The sequence below is a fragment of the Trichosurus vulpecula genome, chromosome 3 (genome assembly GCF_011100635.1).
Source record: "Trichosurus vulpecula isolate mTriVul1 chromosome 3, mTriVul1.pri, whole genome shotgun sequence".
NCBI classification, from domain to species: domain Eukaryota; kingdom Metazoa; phylum Chordata; class Mammalia; order Diprotodontia; family Phalangeridae; genus Trichosurus; species Trichosurus vulpecula.
Genome location: NC_050575.1, coordinates 210,075,249 through 210,093,657, shown reverse-complemented (window position 1 = coordinate 210,093,657; position 18,409 = coordinate 210,075,249). Strand labels below are relative to the sequence as shown.

The following is an 18,409-nucleotide window of genomic DNA, read 5'->3' as shown; positions in this document are numbered from 1 at the left end:
AGCCAAGAATTGACCTGACTGGGCCATATGTAGGTAGGTGGAGCAGAGGATAGAGTATTGGACTTGGAGTAAGGAAGATTTTTAACTTCAACTCTAACCTCAGGTACTTATTAGCTTTAGATTTTATTAGACCCTGGACAAGTCACTTAACCTCTCTCTGACTCAGTTTCCTCATCTGTAAAATGGGAACAACAATAGCACCTACCTTATATGGTTGTTGTGAATATCAAATGAGATTACATGCAAATCTTTTAAAAATTATTTTTGTTTTGTTAGATATTTCCCAATAACACGTAAAATTTTTTAACAATCATTTTTTAAAAAATTTTGAATTCTAAATTCTCTCTCTCCCTCTCACCCCTCCCCCTCCTTGAGAAGGCAAATGATTTGATATCAGTTATACCTGTGAGGTCATGCAAAACATATCTCAATGTTAGCCATGTTGCAAAAGGAAAACACAAACAGAATAAAACAATAAAGATAAGGAACGAAAACGTCTATTTCAATCTGCACTCCAAATCGATCAGTTCTCTCCCTGGAGGTGGATAGCATTTTTCATAATTGGTTCTTTGGAACTGTCTTGGATCATTGTCTTGATCAGAGTAGCAAAGTCTTTCACAGTTGATCATCCTTACAATATCGCATAATATGCAAATCTTGAGGCTCTATATTAATCCTAGCTAGCTATACATTGCTGTTTTTCTTCATAGGATCCATGTTTTCTTTCATTCCTCTATTCAAAAAGCATTTATTTAGCACCTATTGTGTGTCTGGCACTGTACTAGATACTGGGGATATGGTGACAAAAGCTGACACCTCTATGTGGATACAGACCCTTTCAGAGGAACAGATCACAAACCAACCAGGCCTTCTCATCCTTTACAGCTCATGGCTACGTCTTCTCATATGTCCTTCACAGGGAATTCACTCAATTAACTGGAGGCTCTGCTCCATGTCATTTGATATTATGTGAGTGTCAGTGCTGCTCTTGGGCTGACTGTCCATTATCTTCACTTTCTCATCTCATTTTCTTGTGATACATCTCCTAGATAATGTCATTTTTATTTCACTCCTTGCATGCAAGTCATCATTAGCAATACACTGTGGCCTGTTTACACCTCACCATCCATTTCTCCATTGCCTTTTGGGTCAGCCACAATTTTGATTCTTGAGAAAATGTGGCATTACATGATTCATAGTCATACAGCATTTCCAAAAAAAAAGTTTACAGGATGGATTTTTGTTTCCAGGAGCACCTTGGAATTTATGAAAACATTCTGCAATTTACCAAATTCAGTCTATTCCTCTTCCTATTGAATTCTGGGTGCAGCTCACTATCTATCTGAAGTATCTGTCCAAGATATATAGGCTCATCAACTAACTCAATGGGCCACGCATCCAGCTGCCTATCAGAGTCTGGACAAACAGCATTTTTTATCCACTTAATTTTTCCTGTGTGGGTGGTTGTGGCTCTGGGTTAGTAGAAAAGTTAGTAGTAGAAAATATTCCAGGGTTTGATGTAAATAGTACAATGCTATCTACCATCTGGAGCATTTGGAAGACCCCAGCATATATTCATACTCTGTACTGGATACCATCCACAATGGTGGCAGACACCTTTAGCAAGCATCTCTTTTCCATACCTTGATGGATATTGATAATAATAGGATTGTTGAACAAAGTTAGCTCTGTTTTTGTATCTGTCAAGGAATCTTATATCATCTTAACACATTTGTTGGGACTACTTTGTTAGAGGAGGTCTTTTAGGAAAGCATTTTGTTCTATTGAATCAGATGCTTTTAATTTTTTTCTTTTCTTTATTTTTATTAAATTTTTTGGCAATCTACTTAGAATAATCAGAGGAACCTTGAATTCTTTGTGCCTTTCATTTAATTATATAACTGTGAAAGTATGATCTGCTGTGGATTTTTTTTGTGAAAACCTGCCTGTTCTCCTATTTCCATCAAGCATACCCTCTAATAGATGTGTACATTCTCCTGAAGATTTTATAGGGCTGAGTTATTAAATTATTAATATTCTCATGATCACTTTTTTCACTATATAAACTCAGTCTGGCCCAGCTGCTTTTCCCATTTTCTTTGGCTTTTATGCCATTTTCTCCTCATCATATAGCACACCAGGAGATGAGATTATGAGAGGCCAAATGTGGTGTTTCTTCAGTTACTGATAAAGAAAATAATCTGTTATAGAAATGCCGACAGATCTATTGCATTTCTTATCTGTTTATTTTCTTCCTTTTCATCCTTAGATGCTCATGAGATGATTTAATTTAATTGAGTCTCACATAAAGGTTGTTGCAAACTTGCTTTTCCCTCAAACACTTCTCACTGTTTTATGAGGAAATAATACTCGTAAATCATATACCATCTGTCTCTGTAAAGTTTTACAAATTCGTTTATATTCTACTTATAAGTATATCCTACTTAGAAAATAAACGAATTTGTAAACCTTTACTGGCTTTTGATTGCCGTTTCTCTTTCCTTGGCAAGAGGAAGGAAACAAGTATCTGTTATGTGCCAGACACCGTAAATATGATCTTACTTGATCCTTACAACAACTCTGTAAGGTTGGTGCTGTTATTATCCCCATTTTACAGTTGAGGAAACTGAGACCAGACAGAGGGTAAATGACTTGCCCAGGATCACACAGCTACTAAGTGTTTGAGGCCAGATTTTGTGACTCCAGGCCCAGTGCTCTATCCACTGAGCCACCTAGCTTCTTCTAGGTAAGGAATCCTGTTTACTGATTAAGGAAGTTTCTGGACTCCTTTGGTTTTCTCATTGCGGTGATGATTTTACACAAGTTAAATTTCCATAGGACATGGTGATGATCCATGCTAATGTCATTTCCTTTATCCTTTTTCCATTTGGGAGGAATCAATAGTTGTTTAAATAGCTCATAAGATCTGTTGTAATTGGATGATAAAGCTTCTCCTTGTCTTTATCCTTCTAATTTCTCTTTGATTTTGATCTTTTTCACAAGAAGTCTACAGTCTGACTATACACGGATGACTTGAAAAGACTCCTACATCTGTAACCATTCATTTTTTTGTGTTAAGATATATAGTTAATTTCATGTTCTATGATGTTTTTCAGGGCTTGTTATATCTCCCGACTCTCATCTTGAAAAAATGTATTCATGAAAGTGAGACATCTGTATCGTCTTCAGCCTTTGGGCACTTTCATTTCTTGAACCTGAGCTGTATTTTCCAAAATAAATATATGTGTGTATGTATGAGAGAGAGAGAGAGAGAGAGAGAGAGAGAGAGAGAGAGAGAGAAAGACAGAGAGGACAGAGAGATAGAGAGACTTTCCTTGCTACCTTGCTCAGAGATGTTGTCTAGGTGGGAGGATCTTATCAATTCTTCATAGAATTTCTCTCCCTCTTCATCTTCTACAATGGATGCTGATTCATAAACCTCAATTATATTCATGTTGGTCTTTTTATTTATGCACATCATGAGCACCCTAGGACAAGATGACCAGGAATGCTTTGAAATGATGTTTTTCTTGCCTACTCTGTCAACTTCTTAATTTGCCCTATGAACCATCTTCGGTAGAGTGTAAGTTCTCTTTTTGTATCCCCAGCCCCTAATATGGTACCTGAAATATAGTAGGTGCTTAACAGATATTTGTTTATTTGCTTGATTGCTTAAGTAATTTATCCTCTTTAGCTATAAATTCTTATCTTATGGTTTTGGTACAAATCAAAAATATATTAACATACCAGTACAGTTCCTTCCCTAGAATGGTATCTCACTTAGTCATTGGACAATTCTTATATTAAAAGAACCACTTGTTAAATTAGTCGTTGTAGATGATCTAAAAACTATATTATTGTTAGCACCTGTTGCCCCCTTTTCTATCATCCTGCCACCATCTCTGCAAAAGCAGAAGGGGGCAGCATAGGATTAAGGATTTTGTATTTTTATTTCATGGGTTGTCATGACTGAAGAATTCATCACCTAGTAAACAGCCTACTGTGATCTTCTTAGTTAGATTTGTCTCCACACAGTACTTGGCACCATGCTTGAAGACTTCCCAAAATCTAAGAATCAGCAAGAGCTTAAGCTCCACTGGCATAGATTTCACTAACTGAGGGTCACCTCAGCTCAAAGATAAACCAGCAGGCTAGGAACTTCGCAAAGTCCTCCATATATTTGGTTCAGACTTCTGATTTCATTGGTGTTGGGAACTACTGACCATGAAACTAGCTCCCATTGCCAATACAGATTGGGAACTGCTTTATACTTCATAGTCTTATGCATTAATTAATTATTCATTCATTAAACATTAAGTGCCTACTGTGTTCAAGATACCATTCAAGAGCCAAAGAAAATTATAAAAATAAATAAGATATAGACCCTGCCCTCGAGAAACTTACAGTCTACACATCCTGTCTCCTTTATCCTTAGTTTGCCATATCCTTTGCTAGGAGCTGGTTGGTAATAACCATTTAGAGCCACCATCATCACCAGTCATGGTTCTCCTTTTATTATCTATTCTTTTGTTTTTATTCTCTATCATTTTATTAGAATAAGAGAATGTTCTCCTAGTCTAAAATTCTTTCAGCATTCACAAGAGAGAGCCTCTGGCTTCATGCCCAGCTAATCTTCCCCAAAGGTTTTGCTGGTAATAGGCTACTGTTCCTTGTACTGTCACATACCAGGACTGATTCCCTCCACTTTTTCCCAGCCTACAGCTCAGCTACTAGGTATCTCTTAGGGGCTGCTTGAGAAAGAGCTAAGACTTCAGTGCATACCAGCACCTACTATTTGTGGTCATGCCTTGGTCATGTGTGCAACATGATGCTTGGTCTGGGAGGGCAGTTGAGTGGGGCCAGGGCTGCCGTGGCTCCTTATTAATTACATTTTGAGACACCTGAGCCATAGGTATGAATGTCTACTAAATTTAATTACTGTGCACATGTCTCTTCCTAATATCGCCAGCATATGGATGGAGTTGGTAAGAAAGCCTCTTACACTGAGAAGACCTGTCCTCAAGCAATGTCTTCATGATCACCCAGTACAGTAGAAAGGGAGTCAGCTATAGCAGTATCATAATGATGCACATTCATACCGTGCTTTTAGTATAATGCACTTTCCTCACAATAGTTTATGAAGTAGGTAATGGAAGGATTGTTATCCCCATCTGACAAGTAAAAAGTAGAATGTGAGCTCTTTGAGGGCAGAGACTGTTTCTTCATTTTTGTCTTTGCAATCCCAGTGCCTGGGATTACAGTGTCTGGCCTGGCATGCAGTAGGCACTTAATAAATGCTTGGTGAATGAATGAGGAAATGGAGTCTCAGAGATATTAGGTGACCTGCTTAGGATCACACATCTCACAAGTATCAGAGTTGGGACCCACACTCAAATTCTTTGACTCCAAGTTCAATGTTCTTTCTACTACACAATAGCACATTGCATGTGGAAGGATTATAGAGGTGACAGAGGAAGGAAGAAGATAATGGCGCCTATGTACTCCCTCCATTCTGTCATCTGGAGGCAATAGGATGTGGTGGATAGAGGGTTGGATCTGGGGGAGCTGCGTACCAGTCTTGGCTCTGCTACTAATGTGGTGCACACCCTTGGGCAAGTCACTTGACGTCTTAGTTCTCCAAATCTGTAAAATGAGGTATTTGAACCAGGCAATCTCTAGCAGGATTTTCAGCTTTGATATGCTATGATTTGTAGCTTCCTTTGAGATCTCTGGGATAGCTCAAGCATGAACCAGACTGAGAGAAGAGGAGGAGAAATGGAGGAGGAGGGGGAAGGAGGAAGGGAGGAATAAGAGAAAAGGAGGAAGAGGAGGATAGCATAGTGCTTGGAAGCCTGATCTCTGTCTGTCTGTCTTATCTACCCTAGACATTCTCACAACATCAGGTTTCAGAGAAACACAATAATCAAAAGAAGCACATCTCCCTGAGGCTGCCTGCATAGCCCCATTTGGAGAGAAGTAAATATGCTCTAGTGTTCTGCTCTAAGCACCACATTTTAAGAAAGTCTTTGATGGCGGGCACAGTAAAGCATGCCTTTACTATGGGTAAAGTGGGAGGATTGGTGGTGGTAATGCTGAGGCTGGTGGGTCATTTGAGCTCAAGAGTTCTGACTGCAGTGGGTTAAGCCAATCAGGCATCCACATTAAGTCCAAAACCAATATCATGAGCCCCCAGGAGGTAATCAAGTGTAATTCGACATCTCCTTTTACAAATCTCACAGTACCATATCTGCTGTCCCTAAAGCTTGTTGCTGGGCATTGCTGGGCATCAGGAGCCCTGGGCTCTAGAGTGGCTTCAAAGATTCAGGAATCACTCTCCCCACCCCCACTCCCCAGGGATTTGGGTTGGAACAAGAGTAAGCCTGAGAAGCCCATTAATGTTCTTATCCAGATCTCAGTTATTTCAGCTAAGATGTTAGTTCAAGAGACTTCTGGGGAAGAGAAAAGAGAAATTTGGAGGTGGGTCATTTGTAGGGCTCATTGAGATTTTTAGTTGCCTTCAGGGATAGCAACATATATATTCCACAGTCCCTATGGTTTACTAGAGAATCTAACCTCTCCTCACCAATTCCCATCTAGTCTAACCCCTTATTTTACAAATAAGGAAACTGAGTCTTAGAAAGACAAAATGACTTACCCAAAGCCACAGGGGTAGTAATGAGTGGAGAAGGAATCTGTACCCAGTTCTTTTGGCTCCAAATCCAGTGCTCTTTCCACTACCCCACACTGCCTCTCCTGGTCTACTCAAGGTCTTCTGACCTGCACATACCATGAGATCTAGTGATATTGTGAATGCCTGCTGTTCAGAGAGGGGAAGGGAAAGATGACTGGAGTATGTCCAGGGATGGCAAGCCAGGGATGCAATCGTGCCAAGCTCCCTGACTTCAAAAGGTTAAGAAAATGATGGGAGAGTTTCCTTCCAAAGCTGACAGTGGTGGAAACGCATGCTGTCCCACCAGCTACCTACAACTCCAGTGCTCTCTGCCCCACCCCTGAAGAGCCAAGTTTATGAATAATGGTTGAAGAGAATGTGTTCTAGTGGAAAGACCATTGGATTTGGCATTAAGAGACATAGAACTTAATCCAAGTGCTGGGATTTACCGGCTATGGTGCCATGAGCAAGTGTTTTAACTTCTCTAGGTCTCACTTTCCTCCTTTGTAAAATAGGAACAATGATATTTGTGCTGCCTGCATCGAAGGGTTATCATGAAGAGAGTGTTCTGGAAACCTCTGCATGTTTTAAAATTATGAGTCATTATTGTGAGAAAACAGCCTGATGATGCCGGGGTATTTTTTTAACGTAGAGAAACTACGCACGTATGTCCAAGCAGCAGTCCAAAGCCAACACGACCGTGTCTCCAGCTCCTACTCACCTGAAGTGATGATTACAATAGCATCGTTTGCAAGGATAAGTGTGTGTGTGTGTGTGTGTGTGTGTGTGTGTGTGTGTGTCCTTAACTTTCAGCTACAACCATCATACTCCCAATAAACCTGAAACACCTCATCTTCCAGGAGATATGGCCTTGAATGAAATCAATGGTCTGGGCATCATGAAGCTCAAGTGGGTTCAAGTTGGGTCTCTTTTATTAGCCATCTGTATGACCTTGGGTAGGACTCTTCATAGAACAGATGATGTGTAATATCCTTTCCAACTCTAGTATTCCATGACTTGTAAAAAAAAAAAGTTCTAATTCTCCATGTCCTTGTAGGACATGGGAAGACAGTACATTACCTTCTACCTTTTGAGGTATCCTCAGTTCCAGATCTCCTTCTTAGGTATTTAGGTCTCCTCTAGAGAAGGTTTAGGACCTAAGCCCTGGGGTGGCCCAGGAGTTGAGCTGTCCTCTAAAAAGTCCTTTGGATAAGGATAAATTAGTACTGCATCCACTCTTGGGTCTAGTTAGGAAGACCTGGGTTTGAATCTCACCACTTAATGTCCCTCAGTTTCCTCATCTGAAAAAAAAATGGGGATAACAGTAATACCTCAGGGATATTGTGAAGATCAAATGAGGAATGTTTGTAAAGGGCCCTGCAAACTTTAACGAGCTTTATCAATATGCACTATGATTATTGCCTTTTAGGTTGGGAAGAAAGTTTTTTGCCTTATTTTAATAAGACCAGAAAAGAAGCTTGTTTCCCTTATCTTTATTCTAAAGCCCTTTAAACCATCCAGAAATAATCCATTATGAGAATTTTGCCCAACCTGAGACCTATGTGAAGGTTGGGGGGAGGTGGCATTCTTTTCTCCAAGGATGGAGTCAGGGGATGCTGAAGGCCAGAGCTGGGAACCTGAGTGGGGAAGGACCAGATGCGGTGGAAAGACAATGCTCAGTGAACAATGGGGAAACCAGAGCCTCTGGTTCAGTGTTGCCTTTCAGAGAGGCTGAAACCTAAGATCCATAGTTTGACCTACTCCCTCTAGTCCAAGCTGTGACACTGGAGGAGAGAGAAGGCCAGTGTGTGTGTGTATGTATGTACTTGTGTGTGCATGTACAAGTGCACATGTGCTTGAATCTGCTCCACTATTACATGTAATTTGTGCTCCAAGCATAAAATGTAAGCTTCTTGAGGACAAGACATATTTCTCAGTGTTTAACAAATGCTTATTGGTTGACTGGTTGGTGGGATGATAATGACAAAGAAGATCTTTCAGAGCCCACTCACAAAAAGTTCTAGGCTGGAGATTGATACTGCTCCTACTAAACCACATAGGTCACCATCTAACATGACCTTGCATTGACATTGAGACAACTGACTTCATTGCCTCTGTCTCTCCAATCTGCTTTGTATGTACTTATTTATTTCCGTATTGCCTTCCCCATTAGAATGAAAGCTCCTTAAGAGAAGGGACTGTTTTTTCTTCTTGGTGTTGCCAATGTTTAGTACAGTGTCTAGCACATAGTAAGTGCTTAATAAATGCTTGTTGATTAATTGGTTACCAGGAAGTAGAGAAGAACTCATTAGTATTAGCTGTCCAACACAATTTTTAGACTTCTGCATAAAAGACATGACCAGATCACTTAGAGATGCCTACTCCCCTAACCCATCACTACAGACCAACACTGGATTCCAATGGGTCGTGTTCTTACCATGTAGCTTACATATATAGAACTTTGAATTTCAGTCTATTCTGAGAAACTTTAAGATCACAGAATCTAGATCTGGAAGGGACCTCAGAGGCCACCTGGTCCAAGCCTCTCATTTTACAGTTGAGAAAACTGAGGATCAGGGAAGTCAAATGTCTTTCCCAGGGTCACATGGGTAGTGTCAGAGGTGAGATTTGACCTAGGTCCCCTGACCCTCGATTCAGTGCTTCTTCCATTATACCTACTACCTCCATCCATCCTTCCATTTGACAATCATTTATTAAGTACCTGTTATGTGCACAGCACTGTAACTAGCCACTGGGGATATGTAGACAAAACAAAAGGCAGTCACTGCCTTCAAGGTTCTCACATCCAACTAGAGGAATAAAACGTGCACAGAAAAGTAAGGGCCACTTGAAGAACATAAGACTTGCCATGCTGAAGCAGGGCCACAGAAGTTCAGTCAGCCCAAGGTTCTGTCTCTGGCATGATCCCTAAGGGATGTATTGTGGAAGGATTACTTGCTTGTCCTCCCTATTGGACCCCTCAACTGGTTAGGACTGTCTTCCTGAATGCCCTTTTTCTTCTTCAAAAGACTTGGGGTGGGCAGCTAGGTGGCACAGTGAGTGAAGCACCAGCCCTGGAGTCAGGAGGACCTGACTTCAAATCCGGACTAAGATGCTGGAAGCACTTACTAGTTGTGTGACCTTGGGCAAGTCACTTAACCTCAATTGCCCTGCCTTCCCTCCTCAAAAATAAACAAAACAAAACAAAAAAACAAAAAAGACTTGGGGACAGTCATTTAGAGAATAGTCTAAGCAGTGGCAGTGCGCTGGGAATCCACAGAGGACCACCTACAACAGAACACCAGCTGGAGCTGCTTTGCTGGCCTAGTACAATGCTAGTCTTGCCATCAAGCTGAAGACTATCCAGGTCAGGCACCCATCCTGCCCCAGGGAAACCTTACATCAAGTCAGAGATCATACCAGCAGATAGGGAACTGAACTCTGCTACCTCGGACAACATCAAGGGATTCTGTGATAAATGAGGACCTGGCAAACTGGGTCATGTCTGCCTGCTTCCTACTGCTCACTTGATCTTCCACGTGCCCTAGAGATGACTGCCTCATGATGCCGTGTGCTTTCTACTTGAATCTCAGAAGATATGCTGGCTTGACTTGATCCAGTTTCTGGGTTCTCACTTACCAGTACTTTCCTGGAAAAGGAAACTATAATCCTGTACTTAGAAAACAAATTGTACCTATGGAAGTATGGCCAGGCACTGGTGCAGAACCAACATGACTCTGTTTCTCTATGTTCCTATTCACTTGAAGTGACAGCTACAGTAGCATCATTTACAAGGGTGTGTGTGTGTGTGTTTTTTGGGATAAGGTAGCAATAATGAAGTGTGAGATGTTGCTCTGGTCCCTGACAACAGTCAGCTAAAGCCGTTCCTGAGAATGAGCATTTGAGTGTAGTCTTGAAGAAAGCCAGAGATTCTAAGATTCCACAGGATCCAACGTGCATACTAGAAAAAAGGAGTCATTATTAGGAAAAGGGAGGCTGGATGGGGGATGGGAAAGAATGGGCTAATACCTCATAAGCACTGTTCTTCAAAGAATGGAGGAGTCAAGGAATTCCTGAATTTGTTTTAAAGCTTCACCAGAGCTGGAAGAGCTCCCAGAAGGTGATGATGTCTAGTAACAAGTGGTCATCCAGTATCTACATGAAAATCTGCAAGGAATTCCTCCTCTCCTAAACCAGGCAGCTCATTCCACTTTAGGACAACATTCATTATTAAGTTTCTCCATGTTCCATCATCTGGGATGAAACACAGCCAATCAAATCGTCCTTCTAAATGGGAGAACCCTCATAGACTTGAAGATATCTTTTCTAAGTTTTTTTTGTTGTTGTTGTTTTTTGCCTTACAGGCTGAATAGCTCCAGTTCATTCAACTGATCCTCATATGTCATGATCTCCAGGCTGACCACCCCTGACTACTTTTCAGATTGTCAATATCCTTCCTAAACTGTGATAGCCAGAAATGAGCACAGCACTCCGGAGGTGATTTGACCTGGGAAGGGCAGAGTCAGACCATCCTTTCTTCATTCTGGACCTAGGGAAGCTCAGAGTCCCATCGGGTGTTTTAGCTGTTCTGTCACACTGTTGATGGGAGCTATTATTCCAGCAAGACTCTTACCACCCTTTACTTGTGTAGTTGACTATTAGAGTCCAACTGCAATATTTTACATTTACTACATTTTACCTTCTTCAATTCAGCCTGTTATTCCAGCCTGTCAAGATCTTTTCATGGACTGATTTAGTCATTCAAAGTGTTAGCCATCTTCCTCATCATTTGGACATCTGAAAGTCTGAGAAGCACGTGGCCTATGCCTCTATAAAAATGATTAGATTATATTATACTATATGATATGATATATTGTAGCATATCATATTATAATATTATATTACATCTCATAAAATTACATAATATCATATATCGTATTATATCACATTACATCATATCACAGCATAGTATAGGGTAGTATATAGCATAGTATAATATATTATAATAATGCTCCAGTATGGCACAGGTATAAATTTTATAAGTGTTGGGGAGAACAAATCAAAGGACGCAGAATTCTGGAGCGCACTAGTACAAACTTCCTTCCGGGTTGGTACTGGCCAGTTAATGATGACCACTTTAGCATCCAGGCAGTCATTCAATTCCAGATCCGGTTCATTGTACTGTCATCTGGCCTATATCATTCTATCTTGTTCAGAAAGAGCTCGTAAGAAGTTATGTTAAATGTCCTTTTGAAATCCAGGAATACTGTATCTTTGGAATTCTCTTGATCTACTAGTCTAAAAACCCCCTTTAAAAATTGAATTGAGATTCATATGGTATAACCTGTTCTTCATTAATCAATGTTTATACTTAGTCTAGGTGGTGCAGTGGATAGAACACTGGGCCTGGAATCAGAAGGACCTGAGTGCAAATCCAGCCTCAGACACCTACTAGCTGTGTGACCCTGGGCAAGTCACTTAACCCTGTTTACCTCAGTTTCCTCATCTGTAAAATGATCTGGAGAAGAACATGGGAAACCATTACAGTATTTTTGCCCAGAAAACCCCAAATGGGGTCATGAAGAACTGGACATGACTGAACAAGACTGAACAAGGAAAACAAATTGACAAACTGGAGCATATCCAGAGGGGGATAACTGGGATGGTGAAGAGTCTTGAAAGCAGTTTACTGAAGGATTAAAGGAATTGTGAATGTTTAATCTAGAAAAGAAAAGACCTTGGGGAGATAATGGAATGGAATCTTCTTCAGATTGGAGAAGATATCCCACAAAGCCCCTGAGAGTCAGTGATTTTATAATTCAATGATCATTGTTTTCAAATAACTATCATGTGATTTCTTTGAAAAACTTTGTGTGGCTTTTCCTTATTCCCACCAATTGTTATGCACTCTGCCTCTCTTCCTTTTTTTTTACTTTATAGCTACCTTGCATATATTTCTTTTTCTGTGTATACATTGTCTCCTTCCCATAAAATGTGCTTTTTTGTCTTTTAGCATCCAGCACTATGTCTGGCACATTCTTTTTGTTCAGTTGTGTCCAATTCTTCCTGACCCCATTTGGGGTTTTCTTGGCAAAGATGGCTTCCCATTTCCTTCTACAGCTCATTTTACAGATGAGGAAACTGAGGCAAACAGGGTTAAGTGACTTGCCCAGGGTCACACAGCTACCAAGTGCCTGAGGCTGGATTTGAACTCAGGAAGATAAGTTTTCCTGACTCCAGGCTCAGTGCTACATCCACTATACCACCGAGCTTCCTGAGCTGTGTCTGACACATAGTAAACAAAAATAAATGCTTGTTGGAGGAATGTTTCTGGAAAGATTAAATGTGTTCTACTTGTCACCAAAATGAGGAGTAAGAACCAATGGATTAAAGGGAAAATTTATATCCTCAACATGAAGATATTTAATTACAGCTGTCCAATAGAAAGTGGAATGGGCTGCCTCTTTAGGTAATGATAAGTCTGTAGCATGAGGAGTTTATGCAGGGGTTGGATGACCATGTTTGGGGGTATTAAAGAGGAATTCCTACAACAGGTATGGGGTTGAAGCTTCATTTCAAAAAGTATTTACTAAGCACCTTCCATGTGCCGGGCACTGTGCTAAGTGCTCAGGATACAAAGACAAAAGGAGAAAAGTCCCTGACCTCAAGGAGCCTATGTTCTAGGGGCAGGGGAAAATACAATTTATACACAAACAAGTAAACAAGAAGTTTAAATGAAATAATACGCTTCCCCCCCCAAATAACAAGTCTTTATTTTCTCTCTCCTACTTTCCCTAATTGAAAGAAGAAGAAAAACAAATTTCAAGTGGGAGAGAGTGCTAACAACTAGAGAGAGGAAAGAGACAGGAGAGTCCTTAGATGACCTCTGAGTTCCTAACTAGGGAAAAAGGAAGAATTGCTTCTTTCTTCAATCTCCGGAGAGATTCTTATTTTATATTGATGCCCCCAGTACAACCTCTAAGGCATGCTCCCTGCTCTAGATTCTGTGATTCTACAGAAGGTACATCCTCTCAAAATGCCCTTAGAAGTTGCCTTCCTATTTATCTGATTAAATGAAACAACCTAAATCCCCCAGGCCTTTACTGATTTCACTGAGCCATTTTCTCAATCTAGTGATCCAACCTAAGCCTCTCCCTCTTCCCTAGCTGGGATTTCCAGCTACATCCTGCTTTTCAAATGAAGCAAATATGTAAACTGCTGTCAGCACTCTGCCCCTCTTTATGACTGTGAAGGTCTAATATAGAAAAATTGGTCTCCCTCCAAAGCTCTGGATTCATGAGTACACAGGGCTTTTTTCTTCTTTTTTGTTAGTTTCTTTTTTTCACTGAGGCAACTGGCTTAGCTTTTTCTGAGGTATGCCTTATTCCCCATCGAACGATAAAACTGGCTTCATTAAGAAAACTGCAGCTTCTGTAGATGAGAGCCTTGCCTTAGGAACATAAAGAGCAGGACTTGAAGAAGCTGCTTAATGAAGCCTGACCCATTGGGGGAAGGCCTGTTTCCAAATTGTCCAGGCTTGAATTTTCTTACTTAGATCTTATAATTTTCCTTCCCAAATTCGTAATATATCTCCCTACTTGCCAAAAAGCCATCAACACTGCCTTCACTGAACCATCTTCATTTTTACAATTTCTTGTTTTTCCATTTCTTACTGCTTTCTGACCTGGCTGCTCTGGGTGAATGATGGGGAGTTCAGCAGGCCTGCTAAGACATGGTTTTTCTCTCATTTTGGTTCAGGTTCTGCCACTAATTACTTGTGTGATTTGGGGCGAGTCACGTAACCTCAAGAGGCATCATGATACCGAAGAAAGAGCTCTGGTTCCAAAGTTCTTTGCCCTAGGTTCAAATTCTCCTGTGTTTACTACTTGTATGACATTGTGTAAGCTAGGTGGTGCAGCGGACACTGTATAAGATAAGAGTGCTGGACCTGGAGTCAGGAAGACTCCTCTTCCTGAGTTCAAATCCAGCCTCAGATGCTTATTAGCTGCGTGGCCCTGAGCAAGTTGCTTAATCCTGTTTGCCTCAGTTTCTTCATCTGGAAAATGATCTGGAAAAGGAAATGGCAAACCATTCCAGTGTCTTTGCCAAGAAAACCCTGAATGGGGTGACGCAGAGTTAGACATGACTGAACAACAAGAAATCACTCAAATTCCCTTGTTTCGGTTTCCCCTCAACTATAAAATGGTGGGAGGGGAAGAAGAGGAGTAGATGACCTCCGAGGTCTCTTTCAGCTTCAGATCTATAATTCTACCCTTTATGATTCAGAGCATAGGACGGTGGTAAGGGTACTGACTCTAGATCAGAGGTCTTGGGTTCAAATCTTACCTCTAAGATTTACTACTTGCGTGATCTTGTTTGTCATTGTTGTTGACCTTGAGCAAGTCACAACTTACCTAGACTCAGTTTCCTCATGTATAAAACAGGAAAATGAAAAAATTATTTTAAACGAGAAAGTAGAGGAATGTTGGAATAAATAATCTCTAAGGTTCCTTTCTGGTCTTAACTTCCTTGATTCTATTAGTCTACAGGCTTGTTTGAGGGTCTCAAGTGGTCAGGGCAGGCCCCAGAGTACCTATCAGTTTCTTCTACTCCAAGAAATGGCTTTGAATAAGGATGAACAATGAGGCCTGAAGAGTCCATCCACACAACTTGTCTCTATCTAGTGACTTCATTTGCTCCAAATCACAAAGCACGTTCACAGCCTGGGATACTCGAGACACTTTCCCCTAAAAGACTAGGCACTGTCTGAGTGCATAATCCTTCCCTGGGATACCACATTCACTTCCAACACATCCCTGAACACATTTCCTTCCTCAACCCTAAAAAAAAGTTACTATTCCATATAGGTTTTGGTCAGGTGAGTTCACTGATCCACCTGGTAAATTTATAAGCAGGTGAGCTTCTGCTTAGGATTTTGATTTCATCTCATTAAGAAGGATGTGGACATGCCCATTTGTCCCATTCTCAGTTCACTGTAGAACAATCAGAAGTGAATCGCTATAATAGGAATTGACTCATCGTGCTGGGGTCAGGTGGGTTTTGGTCTTTCAGCTAACTTCACATTTTCTGGACATATCCTGAGAGAGTTGTGCTAATACTAGACCTGAAGGTGGGCAGGAAGCCTGTGTATATGAATAGCTTCCCTCCCGAACACTTCAATAGCTACTAATAACTCAATGTATTCTCACCTACATGATCAGAGAAGAGAGTACCTGAAATCTATATTCTAGAATCTAACTTTCAAGAGAGAGAGATGGAAGAATTCTCGGGCAGTACTGGATTCTTAAAGAAAAGAGGATTGCACATATGGTCCCCAAAAATGGAAGAGTAGTGAAGGATTAAGCCAGATATGGAGGAGCAAAAGTTCTAGACTGTGCCTTTTAATGCTGCCATAAGTCATTTGGACAGTGTTGGTCCCATAGAAGGAGAAGTTGCCTTTTTATCATACCCAAGCTTATTTTCCTTCCAGGAGATTCAAAGCCTTCTAAGTAGTGCCGTAAGGCTACCTGTTTGTATGGGTCTCTGAAGCAAACTGATCTGACTGTTAAGGTGGGGCTCCACACAAGCAAGCCCAGGTCTTTATATCTTCTGAAGAAAGTCCAAGCCACAGGCTAGTCCTGAGTCTAGAAGCCTGGATAGGCCTAATGGTAAAGATAGAATTTTCAGGGAGGGAGAATTATTTTGATTGATTATGAGCTAATGTGAATCTTTTACACGTTATCTGCATTTTCCATGGAATGAAATAGTGTCCTATGCACAACGTACAGTCTTATCCTGAGTGCTTATAAAGGCACTAAAGACCCTTCTACTTTCATATATGGAGACTGATACATGAGCTATATTCTGAGATTTCTCATAGTAAACTTATAAGAGGAGGGTAACAAAGTAAGTAATAGTAAGGAAATAATAATGTTTGGAGGCAGCTGCCCCCAAGATAAGACTTCATCCGTGTAACCTCAGGAGATGGGTTAAAGACATACATGCCGTAGATTCCCTAGGATATATTCCTTTTCATCTCTCCAAGACACCCTTCCCAATAATTCTTGTTCTAGACTACTTACTCTCTCTCTCCTTCTAGACCTTCCGATGGCCAGTTGGCAGCAACGTCGATGGCAATGAGATGCTAGAGATCCAGGTATTCAACTACAGCAAAGTCTTCAGCAATAAGTAAGTACATTCAAGTATGGGAAAGCCATCTTGGGAGCAATGGGGAAAATGATCACAACTCTACCTTGTCTGATGGGCGCTACTGTTCTTCCTTGGGGTTTAGAATCAGGAATGCCAGAATCTCTGCGCCAATAGCTTTCTTTTCTAATGGAGTGATTACCGTTGTCAAAATTATCAAGTAATTGTTTCTTCATATGATTTCTCAGGCTTAACTACAACCTGGTTCTATCATAATTAGGGAATGCTGCTAAATCTTTTTGAAAAACACTCTCTAGAAGGGAAAATGTATGCAGGACACACTTTTAATTTGAATTTGCATCATTAAACATTTTCTCTATTACTTTCTTAAATCTAGATAATCATCAAAACAACCAATCAAGCCTAAATTTGTAGTGTTCCTCAATTTCCAACTCAAAATTTAACAATGGGCTCTTGCAAGCCAGTCTCCAGCACATCCACAGCTTGCATTCTCCTTTTCTCTGTGTGAGAGATGTTTGGTATCCTTACCAAGACTCCTGTCACCCCACCTCACCCCTAAAAGCTTCCCTTAGCTGAATCAGGACAAATAATTCAGAGATACCTTCCCTCTGAGTAGCTTAATAAGCGCTTATCAGCAACAAATGATCAGCTGATAGATTAATCTTGGCTCATTCACTTCAGAGATCCCCTTTCTGACCACCTTAGTTAAAGTAAAGGCACACCTTTAACCATCAGTCATGACTAAGCCATGACCGAGATGCTGTTTGTGTGTGTGTTTGTGTGTGTGTGTGTGTGTGTGTGTGTGTGTGTGTGTGGGAGGGAGAGAGAAGGAGAGGGAGAGAGAGAGAGAGGGAGGGAGAGAGAGAGAGAGAGAGAGAGAGAGGTAGAGAGGTTCCAAATCACTTCTTCAGAGACCTTTGGTAGATGAAAAGGAAAGAGTCTGGGTTGGGTAGTTAAAGGAAGTACATTCAAATCCAGATTTTGTCACTTATCTACACAGCCTTGAGAAATCAATTCACTTCCCTAGACTTCAGTTTCCTCATCAGGGTGTTGGATTAGATGACCTCTCAAGGTCCCTTCCTGTCTGATTGTCTAATATTAAAAAAGTTAATTTTTTAATGACAAGTAAACTCATCACACAAATAAAACACCGTAAAGCCTGAGAAGCAGTATTGTATAATGTAAAGGGCAGGGGATTATCAGAATATTAAAGGAAAAGAAGTAGAAAATGAAATAGTGGGTGTGAGAGCCTGGTTTGTTCAACCACCTATATTCAAAAATCCATAATATCCATAGGATCATAGGTACAGAGTTGGAAGGGAACTTAGGGACCATCTAGTCCACCACCGCTCATTTTATAACTGTAGAAAATGAGACTCAGAAAGATTAAGTGGCTTGCCCAGGATCATAAACTTATTATGTGTCAGAGGCAAGATATGAATTCAGGTCTTCCTAACTTTCTGACCTGAGTTCAAATCCTGCCTCAGACACTTACTAGAATTTGTGACCCTGGGCAAGTCACTTAGCCTCACTCAACCTCAGTCTCCTCATTGTAAAATAAGGATTAAAACA

The 18,409-nt window shown here is 40.7% G+C and overlaps 1 protein-coding gene across 5 annotated transcripts in view; it reads left to right on the top strand.

Moving 5' to 3' along the window:
• Positions 1 to 18,409, top strand: part of OTOF (otoferlin) — a 175,145-nt gene that overhangs the window by 39,530 nt on the left and 117,206 nt on the right. For all 5 annotated transcript variants that reach the window (XM_036750429.1, XM_036750426.1, XM_036750428.1 and 2 more), the window contains exon 3: positions 16,770 to 16,858. In XM_036750429.1, coding sequence (XP_036606324.1) covers positions 16,770 to 16,858 — 89 coding nt within the window. The remainder of the gene's footprint in view (positions 1 to 16,769; positions 16,859 to 18,409) is intronic.